The sequence below is a fragment of the Chanodichthys erythropterus genome, chromosome 13 (genome assembly GCF_024489055.1).
Source record: "Chanodichthys erythropterus isolate Z2021 chromosome 13, ASM2448905v1, whole genome shotgun sequence".
Classification (NCBI taxonomy): Eukaryota; Metazoa; Chordata; class Actinopteri; order Cypriniformes; family Xenocyprididae; genus Chanodichthys; species Chanodichthys erythropterus.
Window position 1 is genome coordinate 13,421,347 of NC_090233.1, and position 21,516 is coordinate 13,442,862.

The following is a 21,516-nucleotide window of genomic DNA, read 5'->3' on the forward strand; positions in this document are numbered from 1 at the left end:
CGCGTTATTAAAAGCTGCAGATGCAGTAAATGTGTTTGTATTGTGATTATTGGAGCTCTGCCCTCTAGCGGCCTGACACTGACTATCACACTCATTAAAGGGTTAGTTCACCCAAAAAAATGAAAATTCTGTCATTAATTACTCACCCTCATGTCGTTCCAATCCACACCCGTAAGACCTTTATTCATCTTCGGAACACAAATTAAGATATTTTTGTTGAAATCCGATGGCTCAGTGAGGCCTGCATAGCCAGCAAAGACATTTCCTCTCTCAAGATCCAATAATGTACTAAAAACATATTTAAATCAGTTCATGTGAGTACAGTGGTTCAATATTAATATTATAAAGCCACGAGAATAATTGGTGCACCAAAAAAATAATAATAATAATAATGATAACGACATAGTGATGGCAATTTCAAAACACTGCTTCATGAAGCTTCGGAGCGTTATGAATCTTTTGTGTCAAATCATGATTCAGATCGCGTGTCAAACCGCCAAACTGCTTAAATCACGTGACTTTGGTGCTCCGAACCGCTGATTCGACACACTGATTCATTATGCTCCAAAGCTTCCTGAAGCAGTGTTTTGAAATCGGCCATCACTATATAAGTTGTTTTTTTGGTGCTCCAAAAATATTCTTGTCGCTTTATAATATTAATATTGAACCACTGTACTCACATGAACTGATTTAAATATGTTTTTAGTATTGATCTTGAGAGAGGAAATGTCATTGCTGGCTATGCAGGCCTCACTGAGCCATCGGATTTCCACAAAATATCTATAATTTGTGTTCTGAAGATTAACGAATGTCTTACGGGTGTGGAATGGCATGAGGGCGAGTAATAAATGACAGAATTTTCATTTTTGGGTGAACTAACCCTTTAAAGGCACAGTTCACCCAAAAATGAAAATCACCCTCAAGACCTGTATACATTTGTTTGTGTTGTTTGGCACCACTGACTTTCATAATATTTAATTTCCTACTAGTAACTAGAAGCTGTGCACGATGTATTTCAGATTGTACGCAGGACAATAAAATGCACTGGTTTTCAAACAAATTCATTTATTTCAAGACATCAACTATAGGGTTTGTATGAAACAGTAAAAGCGGGAGAGCGTGTGGTTTATCCTTCATGCTCAACTAGGCGCTGTCGTGTCTCCAAAATGATCTCCTCCATGACCTCTGGCTTTAGTATGTCTTTAGTCTGCAAGAAAACAAAGGGACTTTATTGGTCATGCACATTCACAGACCTCATCACATGATCCTGAGCAATAATACCTGTTGCGGAAGAGACGCTTCATAGCAGTACAGCACGCTGGTGTCATACAGCAAAACCTTATGAGCCGCGAGAGCCAACAAACAGTTCCTGAGCCTAGAAATCACCTCCCGATCATTCCGAGACACGGGCTGAGCGTGCAAAAGAGATGAGACACATTTAGTGATGGTGTGTGTAATATTACAGTGAGATATCATGAGCAAAAGCAGACGTCTGACCTCCATGCTGGTGTAGTATCCGCCGGCCTCCTCGTCCTGCTGTTCCGGTGTGGGATACAGCCACACATAGCCGTTGTTGCCCAGTATTACGGATGCTCCGCACGGCAGGTTGTGGAAGTGAGTTTTCTGCCTCTTCACTAGCGACGGTGAGACTAGAACCAGCACACCCTGACCCAGCTGAAACAACAGCACTGTGAGTGACTTAAACACAATGGACTAAATGCACGGAGCGTTCTCTAGAACTTCTGCATTAATATAAGCCAGCTCGAAAACTTCCGGTGAGAGTCATTTGCTGGTGTGTTGAGCATCATAGTGTAATACTCAGTTTATAATCAGAATATAGTCACTTAAATAGTCAGGAATAGCATTAATTTAGTTATTCAAACGTAAGACGGCATAAAAAATAAATAAATAAAGACGTACTTCAGTGTTCCTCCTCGGCTAAATTCAATTCGATATCAGTTTTCACACTTTTATGTGAAAAAATAAGCTTCAAAAATGAAATATTTATTGTGCACTTTAGTTTAATAAAATGTGTGTTGCGCTGCACTGACTGACAGCTGCTGTGATTATAAAGAGAGAGCGGCGCTCGCTTTCTGTCATTCATTCACAAGAAAAGTTATTGTTTTTCATGAGATTTTTTGAGTATTTAATACTTCTCATTGACAAAATGTATTTTTAAACCTAGTTATTTTATAATGTTTAATATTTAGTCAAAAATGAAGTGAAAAACGATTAAAGGCTGATATATGCACAAATAAATGCTACTTTGCCGCCACCTGCTGGTTAAAGTGGTAATTATTGTCTTTTTTATTTTTAAATAAGTGTTTTCTATCAAATGTTGAATTTCCAACATTTTTAAACGTTCGGTTTTACAACGGGGACAATCTCAGAAGGATGAACAAGTAATGTTTGTGGTCATCACATTAAAAATAACATTTGAAGTGCTGGGGGAAAAATGTGTGTGCGTGTCTAATTACAGACAGTGGTTTTTTTAAACGGTCCCAATAGCTTTGTCTTTATTGCAATCAATAAAACTGTTTTATTGGCAAATTAGGTAAATGTGATAACTGCATTAAAATATGAATACAACATTAAAAAGTCAACGACTGAAGGTTTTGAGTCGATGTACAGCGAGTACAGAATGAACAGCTAACAGTTCACCGGAAATGCCCGAGCTGGCTTAACCACAACCAGGAAGTAAACGTGAATACAGTCAATTCCAGGAATGAACACATCACAATATTCCTCATTTAAATAACTCACATGCAGAATAAAGGGGCGGGGCCTGGTTGAGTTAGTAAGTAGTGTGTTGAAACTGGCTGTTATGGTAAGGTGCGGGACATTTCCCAAACATGCTCGAAGCGCTTGACCAATCACAACACACTGCTCAATCAAACAATCAGAGCACATTGTGCTTTTCAGGAGGGGCTTTATAGAGACAGGAACTAAACAGACCGTTACTGACAGACTGGGAAGAGAGGAGCTGCAACAATGAAGAATATGAGGGAAAATAATGTGTTAATAAAAGACTTTCATTCTCACCTTCCCGTACTTCAAGCTGCGCGTGTGCAGAGAGAGAGCGCCGTCTGAGAAGATCGACTGAACCTCTGCCTATGAACGGTTAAAGAACACAGCTGGAAATAATAACAATTAACACCTAAAACTGATGGAAGCGAGACTCTGATACACTGATAAACTCTCTGAAATCAACAGGATTTAATATTTCTGTTTAGCTTTATTTTTATTTCAGCATTTGTTTCATATTTTTGTTGTGCTTTTGTCACTTTTACTAGCTTTGACTTTTAATGCATCTATTTAGCTTTATTTCAGTTTTAGGAATTTTGTGTTTTTTGTTACTTTTATTAGTTTTGCTATTTCATATTTCTGTTTATCTTAAGACGTAAGTTATACGTTTTTATCTAATGTTTAATATTGTATGTGGAACTGCACGATTTTTGATAAATTGTGAATCACATTTTTTTTTAAATGGGGATCACACGATTCTACCCATCATTCTGAATGCACAACTAAACAAAAAATGTAATTTACTAGAGGTTCTAATGAAATGTTAATTGCTGTAGTCCATTTTAAAGACATCTAATTAGATTTTTTTTGTTAGTTTGAATGAGTGATTTAATGACTCACTCATAAAGACTTTACTAGTTTCATTACTGGATGAATCAGCATTTAACAAATCTCATGAATGATTGATTCAATGACTCACTCATAATAGGCTTGTTTGAGATGCATCGGCGCTGCACAGACAGTGGCAGTGGTTGGCAATAGGCGGCCCACGGGCCAAAACTGGCCAGCCAGCAAATATATGTGGCCCGCGCCCGCAGCCAGATTATTTTGATAGTGGCTGGTTCTGAAATAGATCTGTCTGGAGAGCGCAGTTCATGGTTGCATAGCAATGACAGATGCCACGGGAGTGCAAGCGCTTTGGAAAGGAGCTCTCCACGTGTTTTTAGACAACATGTGAACAGTCCCTAATATTACATTCTTTGCAAACAGCAACAACTTCGTTGCAGATAACACACCGGCTTTGCATTCACAAAACTAGTTAGGATGAACGCATAGCTGTCTTTCAATTATTCTTTGTATGCCATATTTTTACTGTCAACTTTCTTCTTTAGACTCTTTGATAGTGCCATTATCTCTCACCAGAGCTTAAATGTTAACATCACTCTGCACACCATGTAATAGTGTACCTCCAGCATGCAAATAATTTAAAAAAAAAATGCAGTTTAGTACACGAGGATGCCAAGGAATAATTCTTAGTGTAAAATTAGGCTAGGTCAAATAATTATTACAATAAGTTAGGCTCCATTGTGTAACAAGCAAATTAAAATGATACACATTTACTATTCAAAATAATGGAAAGAGGAAATAAAACATACTTCATTATGACTCAAACATGCCATTAATGGGCTTATTCAAGTCTCCTTTGACTATGTTGTGGCTTGCCATCTAGTGGCAAAATTTTTTTTTGGCCCAATGCCAAACTTTAAGGAGTTGTATGCTCTCCAATTGCTCTTGCGGTACTTTGGCATCATACGCCAATCGGTCTGCGCAGCACCAATGCATCTCGATGCGACGCACTCATAAAGACTTCACTAGTTTCATTTCATAACAGTGTTTTTGAATGAATGATTCAATGACAAATACATGTTTTTAACAGTCACTTGTCGCCACATACTGGTGTAACCATGTCACTGATACAATCTTTATTTGAAGTATCAAGTTATTTTAAAACTGTGCTTTATTGTATTTCGATGACTACCATAGACATCATCAGTGTTTATATCCAAAATATATTTTTTTTCCCAATACTTATTTGATAATATGAATTATTGTAAGACATAAAAAATGATACTGTGTGGTTGAAAAGACTGTTTGTGAAGCTGCAACTGCTCTCTCTGGATCAGAACGCAGATCTGAATGTCTGCTGTGACTGTACTTGTCAAAGGTTTAATAGACAGAGCTGAATCACTGTCATTTAGGAAAAAGATTGCATTGGTGTTAGAATCCAGATTGCGATCTTTTAACGATTAAACGTGCAGCTGCATGTCAGCTTTATTTCAATTACCAAAAGCGATTTGTAACACTTTTAGTTTTAGTAATCAATAACGCTGTTTGTAGAAATGTATACTGACGAATCCCTCGCTGTCAGAGCAGAAACATGAATGAAGTCAGTAAATGTTGATGTCATGCTGTCTGTGGATGATGATAAAGTGAGCGCTGAGGATACACTGATGAGATCTCCTTCCTGAAGATAGTCTCTCATGGCCAGCTCATCCTGCGTTGATCGCCGTCTCTGACAGACACAAACAAAAAACATTCAGACACTTTACTGCATCCGTCTCATTCCCTCTGACTCCTATGAACTATTTAGCATTGGATATATGAGCGCTTCATCTCAGACGCCTGCAGTAGGAACTAATATAAGAAATTAACAAGCAGAATAAAACATCTGTAATACTTGTGACTGGTCAATGTGTCATTGATTAAATATTTGTGCTGTGCCAGTTTCATGCTTGCAGAAAAAACTCATTTAGACAATATTTCATGCGCATGTATGAATTGCGGCAATAAACAGGATAATGTAGAGTCAGACCACAGTCTTTCTTACCAGCTCTCCACCGGGAAGATTGACTGACGACAGCAGAAGCACCGAATCCAGACGTGAATTTGTCTCGACTTTCCATCGTTTCTGCTGCACCTGGACGTTTATAGAGACGCACATGATCAGAGAGCTTTAGAGGCAACCATCTCAGATCCATCACAAACCAATACATGGCACAAACCTCAGTGATTCTGCCTACAACCACGTCGCCAACCTCGCCGTTGTACCTGTGGGAGTGAGAGAGCGAATATTAGTATGAGTGTGAGCGCAAGTGTGAGCATGAATGCGAGTACGAGTGTGAATGTGAGCGTGAGTATGAGCAATTATTAGTATGCGTGTGACCTTGAGCGTGAGAGAGCGTGAGTATGAGCGAGTATGAGTGTGAGCGTGAGCGTGAAAGCGAGTGCGAGTGTGAAAGCGAGTATGAGTGTGAGCGTGAAAGCGAGTGTGAGTGTGAGCGTGAAAGTGAGTGTGAAAGCGAGTATGAGTGTGAGCGTGAAAGCGAGTGTGAGTGTGAGCGTGAAAGCGAGTGTGAGTGTGAGCGTGAAAGCGAGTGTGAGTGTGAGCGTGAAAGCGAGTGTGAGTGTGAGCGTGAAAGCGAGTATGAGTGTGAGCGTGAAAGCGAGTGTGAGCGTGAAAGCGAGTATGAGTGTGAGCGTGAAAGCGAGTGTGAGTGTGAGCGTGAAAGCGAGTGTGAGTGTGAGCGTGAAAGCGAGTGTGAGCGTGAAAGCGAGTGTGAGCGTGAAAGCGAGTGTGAGTGTGAGCGTGAAAGCGAGTGTGAGTGTGAGCGTGAAAGCGAGTGTGAGTGTGAAAGCGAGTATGAGTGTGAGCGTGAAAGCGAGTGTGAGCGTGAAAGCGAGTGTGAGCGTGAAAGCGAGTGTGAGTGCGAGCGTGAAAGCGAGTGTGAGTGCGGTGTGAGTGAGCGTGAAAGCGAGTGTGAGTGCGAGCGTGAAAGCGAGTGTGAGTGCGAGCGTGAAAGCGAGTGTGAGTGCGAGCGTGAAAGCGAGTGTGAGTGTGAAAGCGAGTGTGAGCGTGAAAGCGAGTGTGAGCGTGAAAGCGAGTGTGAGCGTGAAAGCGAGTGTGAGCGTGAAAGCGAGTGTGAGTGCGAGCGTGAAAGCGAGTGCGAGCGTGAAAGAGAGTGTGAGTGCGAGCGTGAGAGCGAGTGTGAGTGCGAGCGTGACAGCGAGTGTGAGTGTGAGCGTGAAAGCGAGTGTGAGTGCGAGCGTGAAAGCGAGTGTGAGTGCGAGCGTGAAAGCGAGTGTGAGTGCGAGCGTGAAATCGAGTGTGAGTGTGAAAGCGAGTGTGAGTGTGAAAGCGAGTGTGAGCGTGAAAGCGAGTGTGAGCGTGAAAGCGAGTGTGAGCGTGAAAGCGAGTGTGAGCGTGAAAGCGAGTGTGAAAGCGAGTATGAGTGTGAGCGTGAAAGCGAGTGTGAGTGTGAAAGCGAGTGTGAGTGTGAAAGCGAGTATGAGTGTGAGCGTGAAAGCGAGTGTGAGTGTGAGCGTGAAAGCGAGTGTGAGTGTGAAAGTGAGTATGAGTGTGAGCGTGAAAGCGAGTGTGAGTGTGAAAGCGAGTATGAGTGTGAGCGTGAAAGCGAGTATGAGTGTGATCGTGAAAGCGAGTATGAGTGTGAGCGTGAAAGCGAGTATGAGTGTGGCGTGAAAGCGAGTGTGGCGAGTATGAGTGTGAGCGTGATAGCGAGTGTGAAAGCGAGTATGAGTGTGAGCGTGAAAGCGAGTGTGAGTATGAAAGCGAGTATGAGTGTGAAAGCGAGTGTGAGTGTGAAAGCGAGTGTGAGCGTGAAAGCGAGTGTGAGTGTGAAAGCGAGTATGAGTGTGAGCGTGAAAGCGAGTGTGAGTGTGAAAGCGAGTATGAGTGTGAGCGTGAAAGCGAGTGTGAGTGTGAGCGTGAAAGCGAGTATGAGTGTGAGCGTGAAAGCGAGTGTGAAAGCGAGTATGAGTGTGAGCGTGAAAGCGAGTGTGAAAGCGAGTATGAGTGTGAGCGTGAAAGCGAGTGTGAGTGTGAAAGCGAGTGTGAGTGTGAAAGTGAGTATGAGTGTGAGCGTGAAAGCGAGTGTGAGTGTGAAAGCGAGTATGAGTGTGAGCGTGAAAGTGAGTATGAGTGTGAGCGTGAAAGCGAGTATGAGTGTGAGCGTGAAAGCGAGTATGAGTGTGAGCGTGAAAGCGAGTATGAGTGTGAGCGTGAAAGCGAGTGTGAAAGCGAGTATGAGTGTGAGCGTGAAAGCGAGTGTGAGTATGAAAGCGAGTATGAGTGTGAAAGCGAGTGTGAGTGTGAAAGCGAGTGTGAGCGTGAAAGCGAGTGTGAGTGTGAAAGCGAGTATGAGTGTGAGCGTGAAAGCGAGTGTGAGTGTGAAAGCGAGTATGAGTGTGAGCGTGAAAGCGAGTGTGAGCGTGAAAGCGAGTATGAGTGTGAGCGTGAAAGCGAGTGTGAAAGCGAGTATGAGTGTGAGCGTGAAAGCGAGTGTGAGTGTGAAAGCGAGTGTGAGTGTGAGCGTGAAAGCGAGTGTGAGCGTGAAAGCGAGTGTGAGTGTGAGCGTGAAAGCGAGTGTGAGTGTGAAAGCGAGTATGAGTGTGAGCGTGAAAGCGAGTGTGAGTGTGAAAGCGAGTGTGAGTGTGAGCGTGAAAGCGAGTGTGAGTGTGAGCGTGAAAGCGAGTATGAGTGTGAGCGTGAAAGCGAGTGTGAAAGCGAGTATGAGTGTGAGCGTGAAAGCGAGTATGAGTGTGAGCGTGAAAGCGAGTATGAGTGTGAGCGTGAAAGCGAGTGTGAAAGCGAGTATGAGTGTGAGCGTGAAAGCGAGTGTGAGTGTGAAAGCGAGTGTGAGTGTGAAAGTGAGTATGAGTGTGAGCGTGAAAGCGAGTGTGAGTGTGAAAGCGAGTATGAGTGTGAGCGTGAAAGTGAGTATGAGTGTGAGCGTGAAAGCGAGTATGAGTGTGAGCGTGAAAGCGAGTATGAGTGTGAGCGTGAAAGCGAGTGTGAGTGTGAAAGCGAGTATGAGTGTGAGCGTGAAAGCGAGTGTGAGTGTGAAAGCGAGTATGAGTGTGAGCGTGAAAGCGAGTGTGGCGTGGCGAGTATGAGTGTGAGCGTGGCGAGTGTGAGTGTGGCGAGTATGAGTGTGAGCGTGGCGAGGGTGAGTGTGAAAGCGAGTGTGAGTGTGAGCGTGACTGCGAGTGTGAGTGTGAGCGTGAAAGCGAGTATGGGTGTGAGCGTGAAAGCGAGTGTGAAAGCGAGTATGAGTGTGAGCGTGAAAGCGAGTATGAGTGTGAGCGTGAAAGCGAGTGTGAGTGTGAGCGCGAAAGCGAGTGTGAGTGTGAAAGCGAGTATGAGTGTGAGCGTGAAAGCGAGTGTGAGTGTGAAAGCGAGTGTGAGTGTGAGCGTGAAAGCGAGTGTGAGTGTGAGCGTGAAAGCGAGTGTGAGTGTGAAAGCGAGTGTGAGTGTGAGCGTGAAAGCGAGTGTGAGCGTGAAAGCGAGAGTGAGTGTGAGCGTGAAAGCGAGTGTGAGTGTGAGCGTGAAAGCGAGTGTGAGTGTGAGCGTGAAAGCGAGTGTGAGTGTGAGCGTGAAAGCGAGTGTGAGTGTGAAAGCGAGTATGAGTGTGAGCGTGAAAGCGAGTATGAGTGTGAGCGTGAAAGCGAGTGTGAGTGTGAAAGCGAGTGTGAGCGCGAAAGCGAGTGTGAGTGTGAAAGCGAGTGTGAGTGTGAAAGCGAGTATGAGTGTGAGCGTGAAAGCGAGTGTGAGTGTGAAAGCGAGTGTGAGTGTGAAAGCGAGTGTGAGTGTGAGCGTGAAAGCGAGTGTGAGTGTGAAAGCGAGTATGAGTGTGAGCGTGAAAGCGAGTGTGAGTGTGAAAGCGAGTGTGAGTGCGAAAGCGAGTGTGAGCGCGAAAGCGAGTGTGAGTGTGAAAGCGAGTGTGAGTGTGAAAGCGAGTATGAGTGTGAGCGTGAAAGCGAGTGTGAGTGTGAGCGTGAAAGCGAGTGTGAGTGTGAAAGCGAGTATGAGTGTGAGCGTGAAAGCGAGTGTGAGTGTGAAAGAGAGTGTGAGTGTGAGCGTGAAAGCGAGTGTGAGCGTGAAAGCGAGTGTGAGTGTGAGCGTGAAAGCGAGTGTGAGTGTGAGCGTGAAAGCGAGTGTGAGTGTGAGCGTGAAAGCGAGTATGAGTGTGAGCGTGAAAGCGAGTGTGAGTGTGAGCGTGAAAGCGAGTGTGAGTGTGAAAGCGAGTATGAGTGTGAGCGTGAAAGCGAGTGTGAGTGTGAAAGCGAGTGTGAGCGCGAAAGCGAGTGTGAGTGTGAAAGCGAGTGTGAGTGTGAAAGCGAGTATGAGTGTGAGCGTGAAAGCGAGTGTGAGTGTGAAAGCGAGTGTGAGTGTGAGCGCGAAAGCGAGTGTGAGCGTGAAAGCGAGTGTGAGTGTGAAAGCGAGTGTGAGTGTGAGCGTGAAAGCGAGTGTGAGTGTGAAAGCGAGTGTGAGCGTGAAAGCGAGTGTGAGCGTGAAAGCGAGTGTGAGTGTGATCGCGAGAGTGAGTGTGAGCGTGAAAGCGAGAGTGAGTGTGGCGAGTGTGAGTGTGAAAGCGAGTGTGAGTGTGAGCGTGGCGAGTATGAGTGTGAGCGTGGCGAGTATGAGTGTGATTGTGATAGCGAGTGTGAGCGTGGCGAGTGTGAGTGTGGCGTGAAAGCGAGTGTGAGCGTGGCGAGTGTGAGCGTGGCGAGTGTGAGTGTGAGCGTGGCGAGTGTGAGTGTGGCGAGTATGAGTGTGAGCGTGGCGAGAGTGAGCGTGAAAGCGAGTGTGAGTGTGAGCGTGAAAGCGAGTGTGAGTGTGAGCGTGAAAGCGAGTGTGAGTGTGAGCGTGAAAGCGAGTGTGAGTGTGAAAGCGAGTATGAGTGTGAGCGTGAAAGCGAGTGTGAGTGTGAAAGCGAGTATGAGTGTGAGCGTGAAAGCGAGTGTGAGTGTGAAAGCGAGTGTGAGCGTGAAAGCGAGTGTGAGTGTGAGCGTGAAAGCGAGTATGAGTGTGAGCGTGAAAGCGAGTGTGAGCGTGAAAGCGAGTGTGAGCGTGAAAGCGAGTGTGAGTGTGAGCGTGAAAGCGAGTATGAGTGTGAGCGTGAAAGCGAGTATGAGTGTGAGCGTGAAAGCGAGTGTGAGTGTGAGCGTGAAAGCGAGTGTGAGTGTGAAAGCGAGTGTGAGTGTGAGCGTGAAAGCGAGTGTGAGTGTGAGCGTGAAAGCGAGTGTGAGTGAGCGTGAAAGCGAGTGTGAGTGTGAGCGTGAACGTGAGAGAGCGTGAGTATGAGTGTGAACGTGAGAGAGGCACAGTATTAGAGAGAGCAGTGTTAGTGAGTATGAGTGTGAGCGTGTGTATGAGAATGAGCTACTATGAGTATGAGCGTGTGAGTGTGAGTACAAGTATGAGCGTGAGAGAGCGTATGAGTGCAAGTGTGAGTGAGTATGAGTGTGAACGTGAGAGAGCGTGAGTGAGAGAGGCACAGTGTTAGAGAGAGTAGTGTTAGTGAGTATGAGCATGAGAGAGTGTGAGAGTTAGTATGAGTGTGAGCGTGTGTATGAGAATGAGCAACTATGAGTATGAGTTTGAGTATGAGCGCGAGAGAGCATAAGTGCGAGTATGAGTACAAGTATGAGCGTGAGAGAGCACGAGAATGAGAGAGTATGAGTGTGAGGAAGTATGAGCGTTAGAGAGTGCGAGTATGAGTATGAGTGTGAATGAGCAAGTATGCGAGTATGAGTGTGAGCGTGAGAGAGAGTATGAGTTTGAGCGTTAGAGTATGAGTATGAGTGTGAGTGTGAAAGTATGAGAATGAGCAATTATGAGTATGAGCGTGAGCATTAGAGAGTATGGGTGTGAGTATGAGAATGAGCAAGTATGAGAGTATGAGTATGAGCATGAGAGAGAGTATGAGTGTGAGCGTTAGAGAGTGTGAGAATGAGCAAGTATGAGTGTATGAGAGTATGAGTATGATTGTGAGCGTTAGAGAGTACGAGTATGAGTGTGAGCGTGAGAGAGAGTATGAGAATGAGAGAGTGTGAGCGTTAGAGAGTATGAGTGTGAAAGTATGACAATGAGCAAGTATGAGAGTATGAGTATGAGCGTTAGAGTATGAGAATGAGCGAGTATGAGTGCGAGTATGACCAGTGGCGTATGGGACACCCCTGCAGTCCCCGCGGTGCGTGGGGGCCCCCACCCTATGATGGGCCCCGTCGCAGATTCACCTATTTAGGCTAGACTACTTTATAGCCTTTGCTTTTTTTTTTAGAACTGAACTCAATTGACTAAAGATGAAAATAAAGCATTCAACTGAAGCCCAAAAATGCAAGCAGAAGATCATAGAAAATAGTGCTAAATTACCACAAAAGGGGGAAAAATTCACTGTTGTTTCCATCGCCATTTGTAAGGTAGCCAAGACAACAGCAAGCTTTGATGCGCTGTGCTACTGTTAGTAGACATGTGCCGAGACAAATAAATATGTTCGGTCTTTGCTGAGACATTATTATTGTTATTTATATTATTATATATTGCCCAAATGTATTTACCCCATCGCCAGCTCTGCTAATGGTCAGCTACCGGAATGTCTGAAGTTCTTTTCCAAATGTAGCCTAGCCAATAAGTTTAGTTATTTCTTTATTCTTTTACTGTAACTACATGAATTTAGTTTAGGCCTATACATCATTTGATGCACCAATCGAAATGACTGAAAATTTGCGGCCGAAACAGCAATTTACGCGCTGTCTAGAAGGGAACCTTATATACGCCTATACGCAAATTTGTGACTAACTTAGAATTTAGACCAGCTAAAATATATTGTTAGACCAAATATATCTTATCAATTACTTAAGTAATAAAGACATGTAATAAAGTAATAAAGAAATTTAATAAAAACAGAAAGACATCTATTGCTTCAGCCTTATTTAAAGGCCTCGGAAACATGAGTTTGTTTGTTACGCACTTCAATCCATTCCACACCCGACGTTCTTGGGTTTTCTTTCTATTTATTAAATATAGGCAATTGGATGATGAAACAGTTTGAAATTAAAATACAATTTCTACAAAACGAAATTCACTTTAAAGAAAGACTTACTATAAAACAAAACTTAATGAAGTCTCCCGACATTGCGCATCCGTCATGCTATTAAAAAAATAATAATATTAGGCTATAGCCCAATATTTAAATATAAATATGAAACTAAATTGGCTACATTTTTATCCCTCTGGCCAACGAATGCGCCGGCGCGCTCTGATGGATTTTTTCTTCATGACAGCTGAAACAACATTTTTTGGCGATAGCCTACAGATTAGTGCAAGACTGCAAATGGTCTACTTTTTTTTAAATTTTATTTTATATTTACGCTCACAATAACAACACCTTGTAAGCTACTTTTGTAAAATAGAATAAATGAAAAACAGGGTGCGCTTTCAGCTGTCTCTCTGCGAGAATCTTTCTGAAACGTCTCAAAAATTAATTTAAACTCGGCGAATAACTGTACCTAAAAGAAAGAAACATCTCCATTTGATAAGAAATGTGTAGGTCTGTGTTAAATAAGAGGTGATCTATCCGCTGGAATGTGTCGTTTCTGAAATCATGGCCAGTGCTCGTTGCGGCTGTTATCCGTTCTCTTGGCGCTCCTTTGGTTTTAATGAGTAAATTAGCCTAAATATTTATTCCTGCCGGTATTTTAGTCTGCGATATCAAAATCACTAAACATCATATAGGCTAGACTATAATATTATTCGATAATAACATCAAATAAATCAATGCAATGATAATTCACCACATGATTCACTGTTAAATCAGTTTTTGTAAACTGTGGGGCAGATGTACTTTTAACAAATTTTAACACATGACATCACTGCTTGTGGAAGGGGCCCCATCTCATTCTTTGCGGGGGGGCCTCACAGACATGTGGTACGCCACTGAGTATGACTGTGTATGAATATGAGCATGTAGGAGTATGAATGTGAGCGTTAGTGAGTGCGAGTGTGAACACTCACCTGGTCTTCAGCGGCTTCACACAGATGAGTTTGTTGACCCGCTCCACCTGTCCAGCCACTGAAGCCGTGAGACGCTCTTCATCCATGTATGTGCCATGACCCCTGAGGATGAGGAGCATCTTCACAATCACACACTGTCTGATAGTACACAAGTACACTGCCTACACTTACTAGTGTACAGAATAAGATCCTCGACCGACAGATGGATGTTATCAATACAAACCAGTCTAGAAGACCATTTCTGCCACATAAGAAGAACATCATTTTTGTGTAAATCATAAACATGACATCCTAAGTCAAACTTTTGACATACTAAGTTGAAATTATGACTTTCATAACTATGGCAGTCAAAATTAAGACATAAAAAGTCATGATTATAACAGAAACTTCCCTGATGTTTACAGATCGCTCTGCATTCTCTCAGTTCAGAGTTTAACACGCATCAGAGTTCAGCACATACTGACTTCAGCACGGACTCACACAGAAACGCGTTTTTACCTCATGAAGCCCGTGTCAGATGTGATGACATCGCCAGGGACCACCAGGTGTTTGTCGTCCCGGTGAGACTGTGATAGTGTGATAGAAACGTGTTTGTGCAGCGCTGGGAGCCTCATCTCCACCGCCATGCTTACACACCGGATCTGTACACAACGGCAGAGCGCACGAGCCGATTTCATAATAAAAGTGCGACTGTATTACAGTAGTTATGACGTAGACATTTGATACAGAATTATTAATTAGTTAAATAAGAAAATAATTGTGATAAATGATTTTTTAAGCTTTAAATGAATGGTTTGTGAACTTTTATTTTGTATTGAGATTAAGGTCCGTTAGACTGATTGAAGCATTGATTTTTTTTATGAGAGGCTGAGCGAATTAAAATAAATAAGTGTACATAAAAATAAACAAGGTGTATATAAGTTCACAATCTTACCCTTACATAAAACAAGTAGCATTTCTTCAGTTAAAATATAAAAAAAAAAAAAAAAAATGCGAGTTTGTAACAGCCTATTTAGTACTTTCATTCACTCAAAACTGTGTCTTTAATTTAATACAATTACTTATAAACACATACGTGACGCTGCATCTGAAGTGGGCGTGGCCTCGCCTGTCTTCCGGGGGCGTGTCGAATCGATCAGGACGATCAGTTTTCGCAGAGCGGCAGCCAAAATCAATCGGTTCGAGATGAGCGCGGTTTCTGGTTTCGGTAAAACGCTGGTCATCATCACCGGAGCGTCTAAGGGCTTCGGCCGGGCTCTGGCTCTATCCGTAGCGCCTCGTCTGGCAGCGGGCTCGGTTCTGATTCTCGCGGCCCGATCGGAAGACAGACTGCAGGAGCTGAAGCGCGATCTGTGCCGCGGGGAGTCCGCACTGACGGTCCGCTGTGTGGCGGCTGATTTGGGGTGTAAAGCGGGTGTAGAGAAGGTCCTCACCGAGACCAGAGACACCGATCCGGACATCGATCATCTGCTGCTCTTCAATAACGCAGGTGCGAGTTTAATACTCCTGCTGACACGATTAGCTTTAAACACACTTAATAGTTTGATATTGAACACATCCTCACAGCTCTTAAAATGCAGAAAACATGCTGGAATCTATGTAGTCTAACCTATTTTCCCCATATGCATTGATAAATCATAATTATGACATACTAAGTGATCATTATGAGATTATGAGAGTAAATTATGACAGTCATATGTATGACAAAAATTGAAATGAGATATGTTAGTCAACATAAAAAGTCAATGACAGAAAGTCATAATTTTAATTTATTTGTATCCCATTTATGACTCATAATTTCATAATTTTTATTTTTGCCACAATTTCGACCTTTTTCTCATAATAATGACATAAGACATTTCGATTTTTTTTATCTCATAATTATGACTTTGTATGTCATTAATTCGATTTTTTTGTCGTAGTTTAGATATTTTAATCTCACAATTACTTCATAGAAAGTCCATTATGACCATCATTTCATTTTATCTCATAATTTAGATTTTTATTTCATAATTTACATTTTTTCTCTCATTTTTTAATTTTTTTAATCTCATAATAATGACTTAGTATGTCATAATTTCGACTTTACCCGTTTAAATTTTGACCTCAATTTTGTCTTTTTATCATAATTATAATTAGTATTTCTATTTTTTTTTCCAATTTTGACTCTTTGATTTTTTTTAATCTCATAATTTTAAATTTTTTCTCAATTATAACGTCATAATTTCAATTGCTTTATCCAGTAAATTTAACTTTTATATGACAGTTAATAGGTCATAATTTCATATTTTCCTCATAATTTAATCTTTTTTATCTCATGATTTAGCATGTCATAATTTTGACTCTTATCTCATAATTTAGATTTTTATTTCATAATTTCATCTCTGTCTCATTTGAGATTTTTTAATCTCATAATAATAACTTATTATGTCATAATTACAACTTTTATCTTGTTTAAATTTTGATCTCAATTTTATCCTTTTCTCATAATTCTAGTTTAGTATCTCATAATTTCGACTTTTTTCGATTTTGACTTTTTTTATCTCATAATTTTATCATACATTTATCTAGTAAATTTAACTTTATATAATAGGTCATAATTTCAATTTTTTTAATCTCAATTTAGATTCTCATAATTTTGACTTAGTATGTTATAATTTAAATTTTTCTATCTCATAATTTAAATTTTTATCTCATAATTGTAACTTTCTCATAATTATGACTTAGTATCTCATAATCTCCTCCAATTTTTTTTCAGTTTTGACTTTTTATCTCATGATTTTGACTTTTTATGTCTTTATTATGACTTAGTGTGTAATAATTTAACATTTCCTCATATTAAATATGACTTTATAATGTCATAATCTTGCTTTTTTCTGTGATGATTCTATTGAGCAGAGCATGATTTGTTCTCCAGTGCTGTAAAATGGCTTCATCTTGTGTCATGTGACCACAGCTTCTCTCGGGGACGTGTCGCGGTACTGCCGTGACTTCACGGATGTGGACGAGGTGAACTCGTACCTGTCTCTGAACGTGAGCTCGGCGCTCTGTCTGACGGCGGGAGTCCTGCGCTCGGTGCCGCGGCGCGCCGGTCTGACGCGCGTCATCGTCAACGTCAGCTCGCTGTGCGCGCTCCGGCCCTTCCCGTCCTGGGTCCTGTACTGCAGCGGGAAAGCGGCCCGGGACATGATGTTCCGCGTGCTGGCGGAGGAAGAGCCGGATCTCAGAGTCCTGAACTACGCTCCAGGTACCAGAACTGACAGCTTCCCATTTACACACAGGCGTCCTTTGGATATATGTCAGCTACACAAAGATTTTTGTGATTATTGGATGGCATTTAAAGGGTTAGTTCACCCAAAAATCAAGTTTCTGTCATTAATTACTCACCCTCATGTCGTTCCACACCTGTAAGACCTTTGTTCATCTTCAGAACACAAATTAAGGCATTTTTGATGAAATACAAGAGGGTTTTTTTTTATCCCCACAGAAAGCAACAAAATTAGCACATTCAAGGTCCAGAAAAGTAGTAACAGCATCGTTAAAATAGTCAACATGACTGCAGTGGTTCAACCTTAATGATATAAAGCGATGAGAATAATTTTTGTGCTCAAAAACAAAACAAAAATAATGACTTTATTCAACAATTTCTTCTCTACTCTGTCATTCTCCTATGCTGTTTATGTTATAGAAACAGGGAGGGAATAGCCTCAATAGCAGGGAAATAATTAAACACGATCTTTACTCACTAAAAAATTGGAAACCATACTTTTGATGGTTAAAAACACTATAAAAAGCAAATTTTCTGGCCATTTTGTTCTCCAGAGCAAAAATGCATACATTGTGCCAGAAGAAGACTTTCAAATGTAGCGTGACCATGAAAAGACTTTGGTATTTTGATTTGAAGCGTTTTATTACAATCTTACATGCATCATGGGTTTGTTGCCCGGCGGCATTATTGTTCAGCGGGGGTTTCAGTCCTACACTGTTCATTTCTAACTGCTGTGCTCTACGTGTGTTAAAGATGTGCCGTGGTTCCCGCAGGGCCTCTGGACACGGACATGCAGCTGCAGGCGAGGAGCAGCTCTGCGGACGACAGTCTGAGGAACACGTTCAGCGTCATGCACGCTCACGGTCAGCTGCTCACCTGTGACCAGTCCATCAGCAAACTCATGACGGTGCTGCTGGACGACAAATACCCCTCAGGAGCCCATCTGGACTATTATGACTTATAGGGTTTGTGCCTTAAAGTCGGCATTGAAGAGAAGTTACACTAGTCATTTCTTCCCTATTGTGCCGTATATCCAAGTGAAACACTTCTCAAACAAGAACAAATGTAGGGCGGGGCTTGAATTTGTCCATAGGGAATTGATTGGATGGTTTGCTATTGGTGGATCTCATGTGAGTGACTGGTTGCCCCGCCCTCATCATCAGAGAAGAGAAGAGATGCTGCAAGAGGGAGGGGAAGATATTCAAGATTATGAGGAACATGAATTTAAAACAATGATTATATGCAAAAGTTCATTATGACATAAAAAGTCATCATTTCCATTTTTAATCTCATTATTTAGATTTTTTTTTATCTCATAAATCTATCTTTTCATCTCATAATTATACGGAAGAGGATTAGGGCCAAGCAATAATAAAAAAATAAAACCATCTCGAGATTAAATTTCGAGAAAAAAGTCGAGATAAAATGTTGAGAATAAACTCATTAAATTACGAGAAAAAAGTCGTTAAATTATGAGAACAAATTTGTTAAATTATGAGAAAAATGTTGTTAAATTTCCAGAAAAAAGTCTGGATAAAATGTTGAATAAAGTCATTAAATTAAGGTTTTTTTCTCAAAATTTAACGAATTTGTTCTCTTAATTTAACGACTTTTTTCTCATAATTTAATGAGTTTATTTTCAATATTTTATCTCGACCTTTTTCTCGGAATTTAACAAGTTTATTGTCAACATTTTATCTCGACTTTTTTCTCGGAATTTAACAAGTTTTTTCTTGAAATTTAACAACTTTAATCTCGAGATGGTTTTATTTTTTTATTATTGCTTGGCTCTAATCCTCTTCTGTATATTTATGACTTTGTATGTCAAATTCAAATTTTTTGTCATAGTTTAGATATTTTAATCTCACAATTACAACATAGAAAGTCCATTATGTCCATAATTTCTACTTTAATTAATCATTTCATCCATTTATCTCATAATTTCAATTTTTATTTAATAATTTTTTTCTCATATTTTAAATTTTTTATCTCATAATAACTTGGTATGTCATAATTTTGACTTTTATCTTGTTTAAATTTTGATCTCCATTTGATCTTTTTATCATAATTATAATTTAGTATCTCATAATTTAGATTTTTTTTTTTTTTTTTCAATTTTGACTTTTTGTTATAATTTTGATTTTTTTTTTTATCTCATAATTTTAACTTTTTTTTCTAAATTATGACATCATAATTTTACGGAAGAGGATTAGGGCCAAGCAATAATAAAAAAATAAAACCATCTCGAGATTAAAGTTGTTAAATTTAGAGAAAAAAGTCGAGATAAAATGTTGAGAATAAAGTCATCAAATTACGAGAAAAAAGTCATTAAATTACGAGAACAAATTCATTAAATTATGAGAAAAATTTTAAATTTCGAGAAAAAAGTCGAGATAAAATGTTGAGAATAAAGTCATTAAATTATGAGAAAAAGTCGTCTAATTATGAGAACAAATTCGTAATTTGACGAATTTGTTCTCGGAATTTAACGACTATTTTCTCATAATTTAATGACTTTATTCTCAACATTTTATCTCGACTTTTTTCTCGAAATTTAACGAGTTTTTTCTTGTAATTTAACAACTTTAATCTCGAGATGGTTTTATTTTTTTATTATTGCTTGGCCCTAATCCTCTTCCGTATAATTTCAATTGCTCTATCTAGTAAATGTAACTTTTATATTATATATGACAGTCCAATTTAACATGAATTTAAAACAACGATAATATTCACCAATAAATCATTAAGAATAAATATATCCATAAAAAACTAGAATTGTCCATTTTGATTTGATTTAATGATTGATTAATTGAGGTCAGCATTAAGTGCAGATGCTCTGTAATGAACTAATCTCATATACTGTATACGTAATGAATTAAAACTCACTATCGGAGAGAAGAGAGAGCTGTAATCGGTGTATTGAAGTGTTTCGAATATTTCGGTAATGTGATGAAGAGAAAAGTGCCTTGACTTTAATGTGTAAACTTTCCTGAGGATTTTACTTTCAGATTATAACCTGAAGTTCTGGACCAAAAGAAAACTCTGTTTGTGATCATTGTGTCAAGTGTTTCTTCATGATGATTTTTATTCAGGATTGTTCACTTTATGTCTTGAATTGCTTTCTATATATTTTTTTTAAATAATAAAATTGTCTTTTTATAATGTATTATTTATAGTTTCTAAGAATGTTTTTCAATAATCAAAACTTATATTTTGTGTGTATTCAGTATCAAAATTATGAATAATATAATGCAAATTGTTGCACTGCAAAGACAGCCTTATGCCCACATAATCTCTGTTTTATATAAAGCAGACTCTGTCACCTGATTAAATGCCTGTTAGTTCCTGCAGTGTTTCTCTGTCATGTTTGCGTTGATCTTTCCACACTCCTGCTGTAAACAGTTTAACGAAACACGCGCAGCTGTTTGGAGCGATGGCACTTTTTCCGAAAATCAATCAAGTCTTTGGATTTCACACACACCTGATGTAAACGCTGTACATGTAAACTCCCAAAGCTGCTGTTTTCCCAAATCATTCCTGAGAACGTCTTCGACTACGAAACGTTTATGGTTGATTGTACAGACTTTTTTCAGTCATTTCCACCACAGTTTTGCCCCTAATACAGTTGTTTCTAAAGTTAGTGTACTTGTTTCTCTAGGAGGCTTTCAAACTGGGGTCAGGGGAAAAGTCTAAACAAAAAAAAATGTAAAATAAAATAAATGAAATAAAAATTGATCAAAATTAAATAAATTATACATTTAACAGTATACAAAAAATATTTATAGAAACTAATTTTAGTTTTATAATACAAATTTTTCAATGTACAAACCAAATTCTGGAAATGTTGGGACATTTTTAAAATTTGAATAAAATGAAAACAAAGACTTTCAAATCACATGAGCCAATATTATATTCACAATAGAACACAGATAACATAAATGTTTTACAATTTTAGGCACAAAATGAGCTCATTTCAAATTTGATGTCTGCTACAGGTCTCAAAATAGTTGGGACGGGGGCATTTTTACAACGGTGTAGCATCTCCTCTTCTTTTCAAAACAGTTTGAAGACGTCTGGGCATCGAGGTTATGAGTTTCTAGAGTTTTGGTGTTGGAATTTGGTCCCATTCTTGCCTGATATAGGTTTCCAGCTGCTGAAGAGTTTGTGGTCGTCTTTCGTTTAATCATGCATTAAATGTTCTCTATAGGTGAAACATCTGGACTGCAGGCAGGACAATTCAGCACCCGGACTCTTCTTTGACGAAGCCATGCTGTTGTAATAGCTGCAGTATGTGGTTTTGCATTGTCCTGCTGAAATACACAAGGCCTTCCTTGAAATAGACGTCGTCTGGAAACCTTTATGTACCTCTCAGCATTCATAGTGCCTTCCAAAACATGCAAGCTGCCCATACTGTATGCACTTATGCACCCCCATACCATCAGAAATGCTGGCTTTTGAGCTGAACGCTGATAACACGCTGGAAGGTCTTTTTCCCTTTTTAGGACATGGCGTCTGTGATTTCCAACAAGAATGTCAAGTTTGGACTCGTCTGACCAGAGAACACTTTTCCACAGTCCATTTTAAATGAGGCTTGGCCCACAGGACACGACGGCTCTTCTGGACCATG

General features: G+C 40.3%; 2 protein-coding genes across 3 annotated transcripts; one reads left to right on the forward strand and one right to left on the reverse strand.

The window, feature by feature from the left end:
* Positions 1-1,053: 1,053 nt before the first annotated feature.
* Positions 1,054-14,259, reverse strand: exosc2 (exosome component 2). The gene is made up of 9 exons (XM_067406567.1): positions 14,120-14,259; positions 13,622-13,723; positions 5,808-5,853; positions 5,633-5,722; positions 5,252-5,317; positions 3,043-3,111; positions 1,498-1,674; positions 1,282-1,410; positions 1,054-1,207 (listed from the first exon to the last, which is right to left on the reverse strand). The coding sequence occupies exons 1-9, from the start codon at positions 14,245-14,247 to the stop codon at positions 1,127-1,129; spliced, it is 888 nt and encodes a 295-aa protein (XP_067262668.1). The 5' UTR covers positions 14,248-14,259; the 3' UTR covers positions 1,054-1,126.
* A 495-nt stretch (positions 14,260-14,754) lies between these two features.
* Positions 14,755-18,249, forward strand: spra (sepiapterin reductase a). Of its 2 annotated transcripts, none has more exons than XM_067407792.1 (3): positions 14,755-15,110; positions 16,578-16,868; positions 17,643-18,249. In XM_067407792.1, the coding sequence occupies exons 1-3, from the start codon at positions 14,807-14,809 to the stop codon at positions 17,720-17,722; spliced, it is 675 nt and encodes a 224-aa protein (XP_067263893.1). In that variant the 5' UTR covers positions 14,755-14,806; the 3' UTR covers positions 17,723-18,249. The 2 variants fall into 2 exon arrangements, with proteins under 2 accessions (XP_067263893.1, XP_067263892.1); XM_067407791.1 differs by having other exon boundaries at positions 17,663-18,249.
* Positions 18,250-21,516: the final 3,267 nt, after the last annotated feature.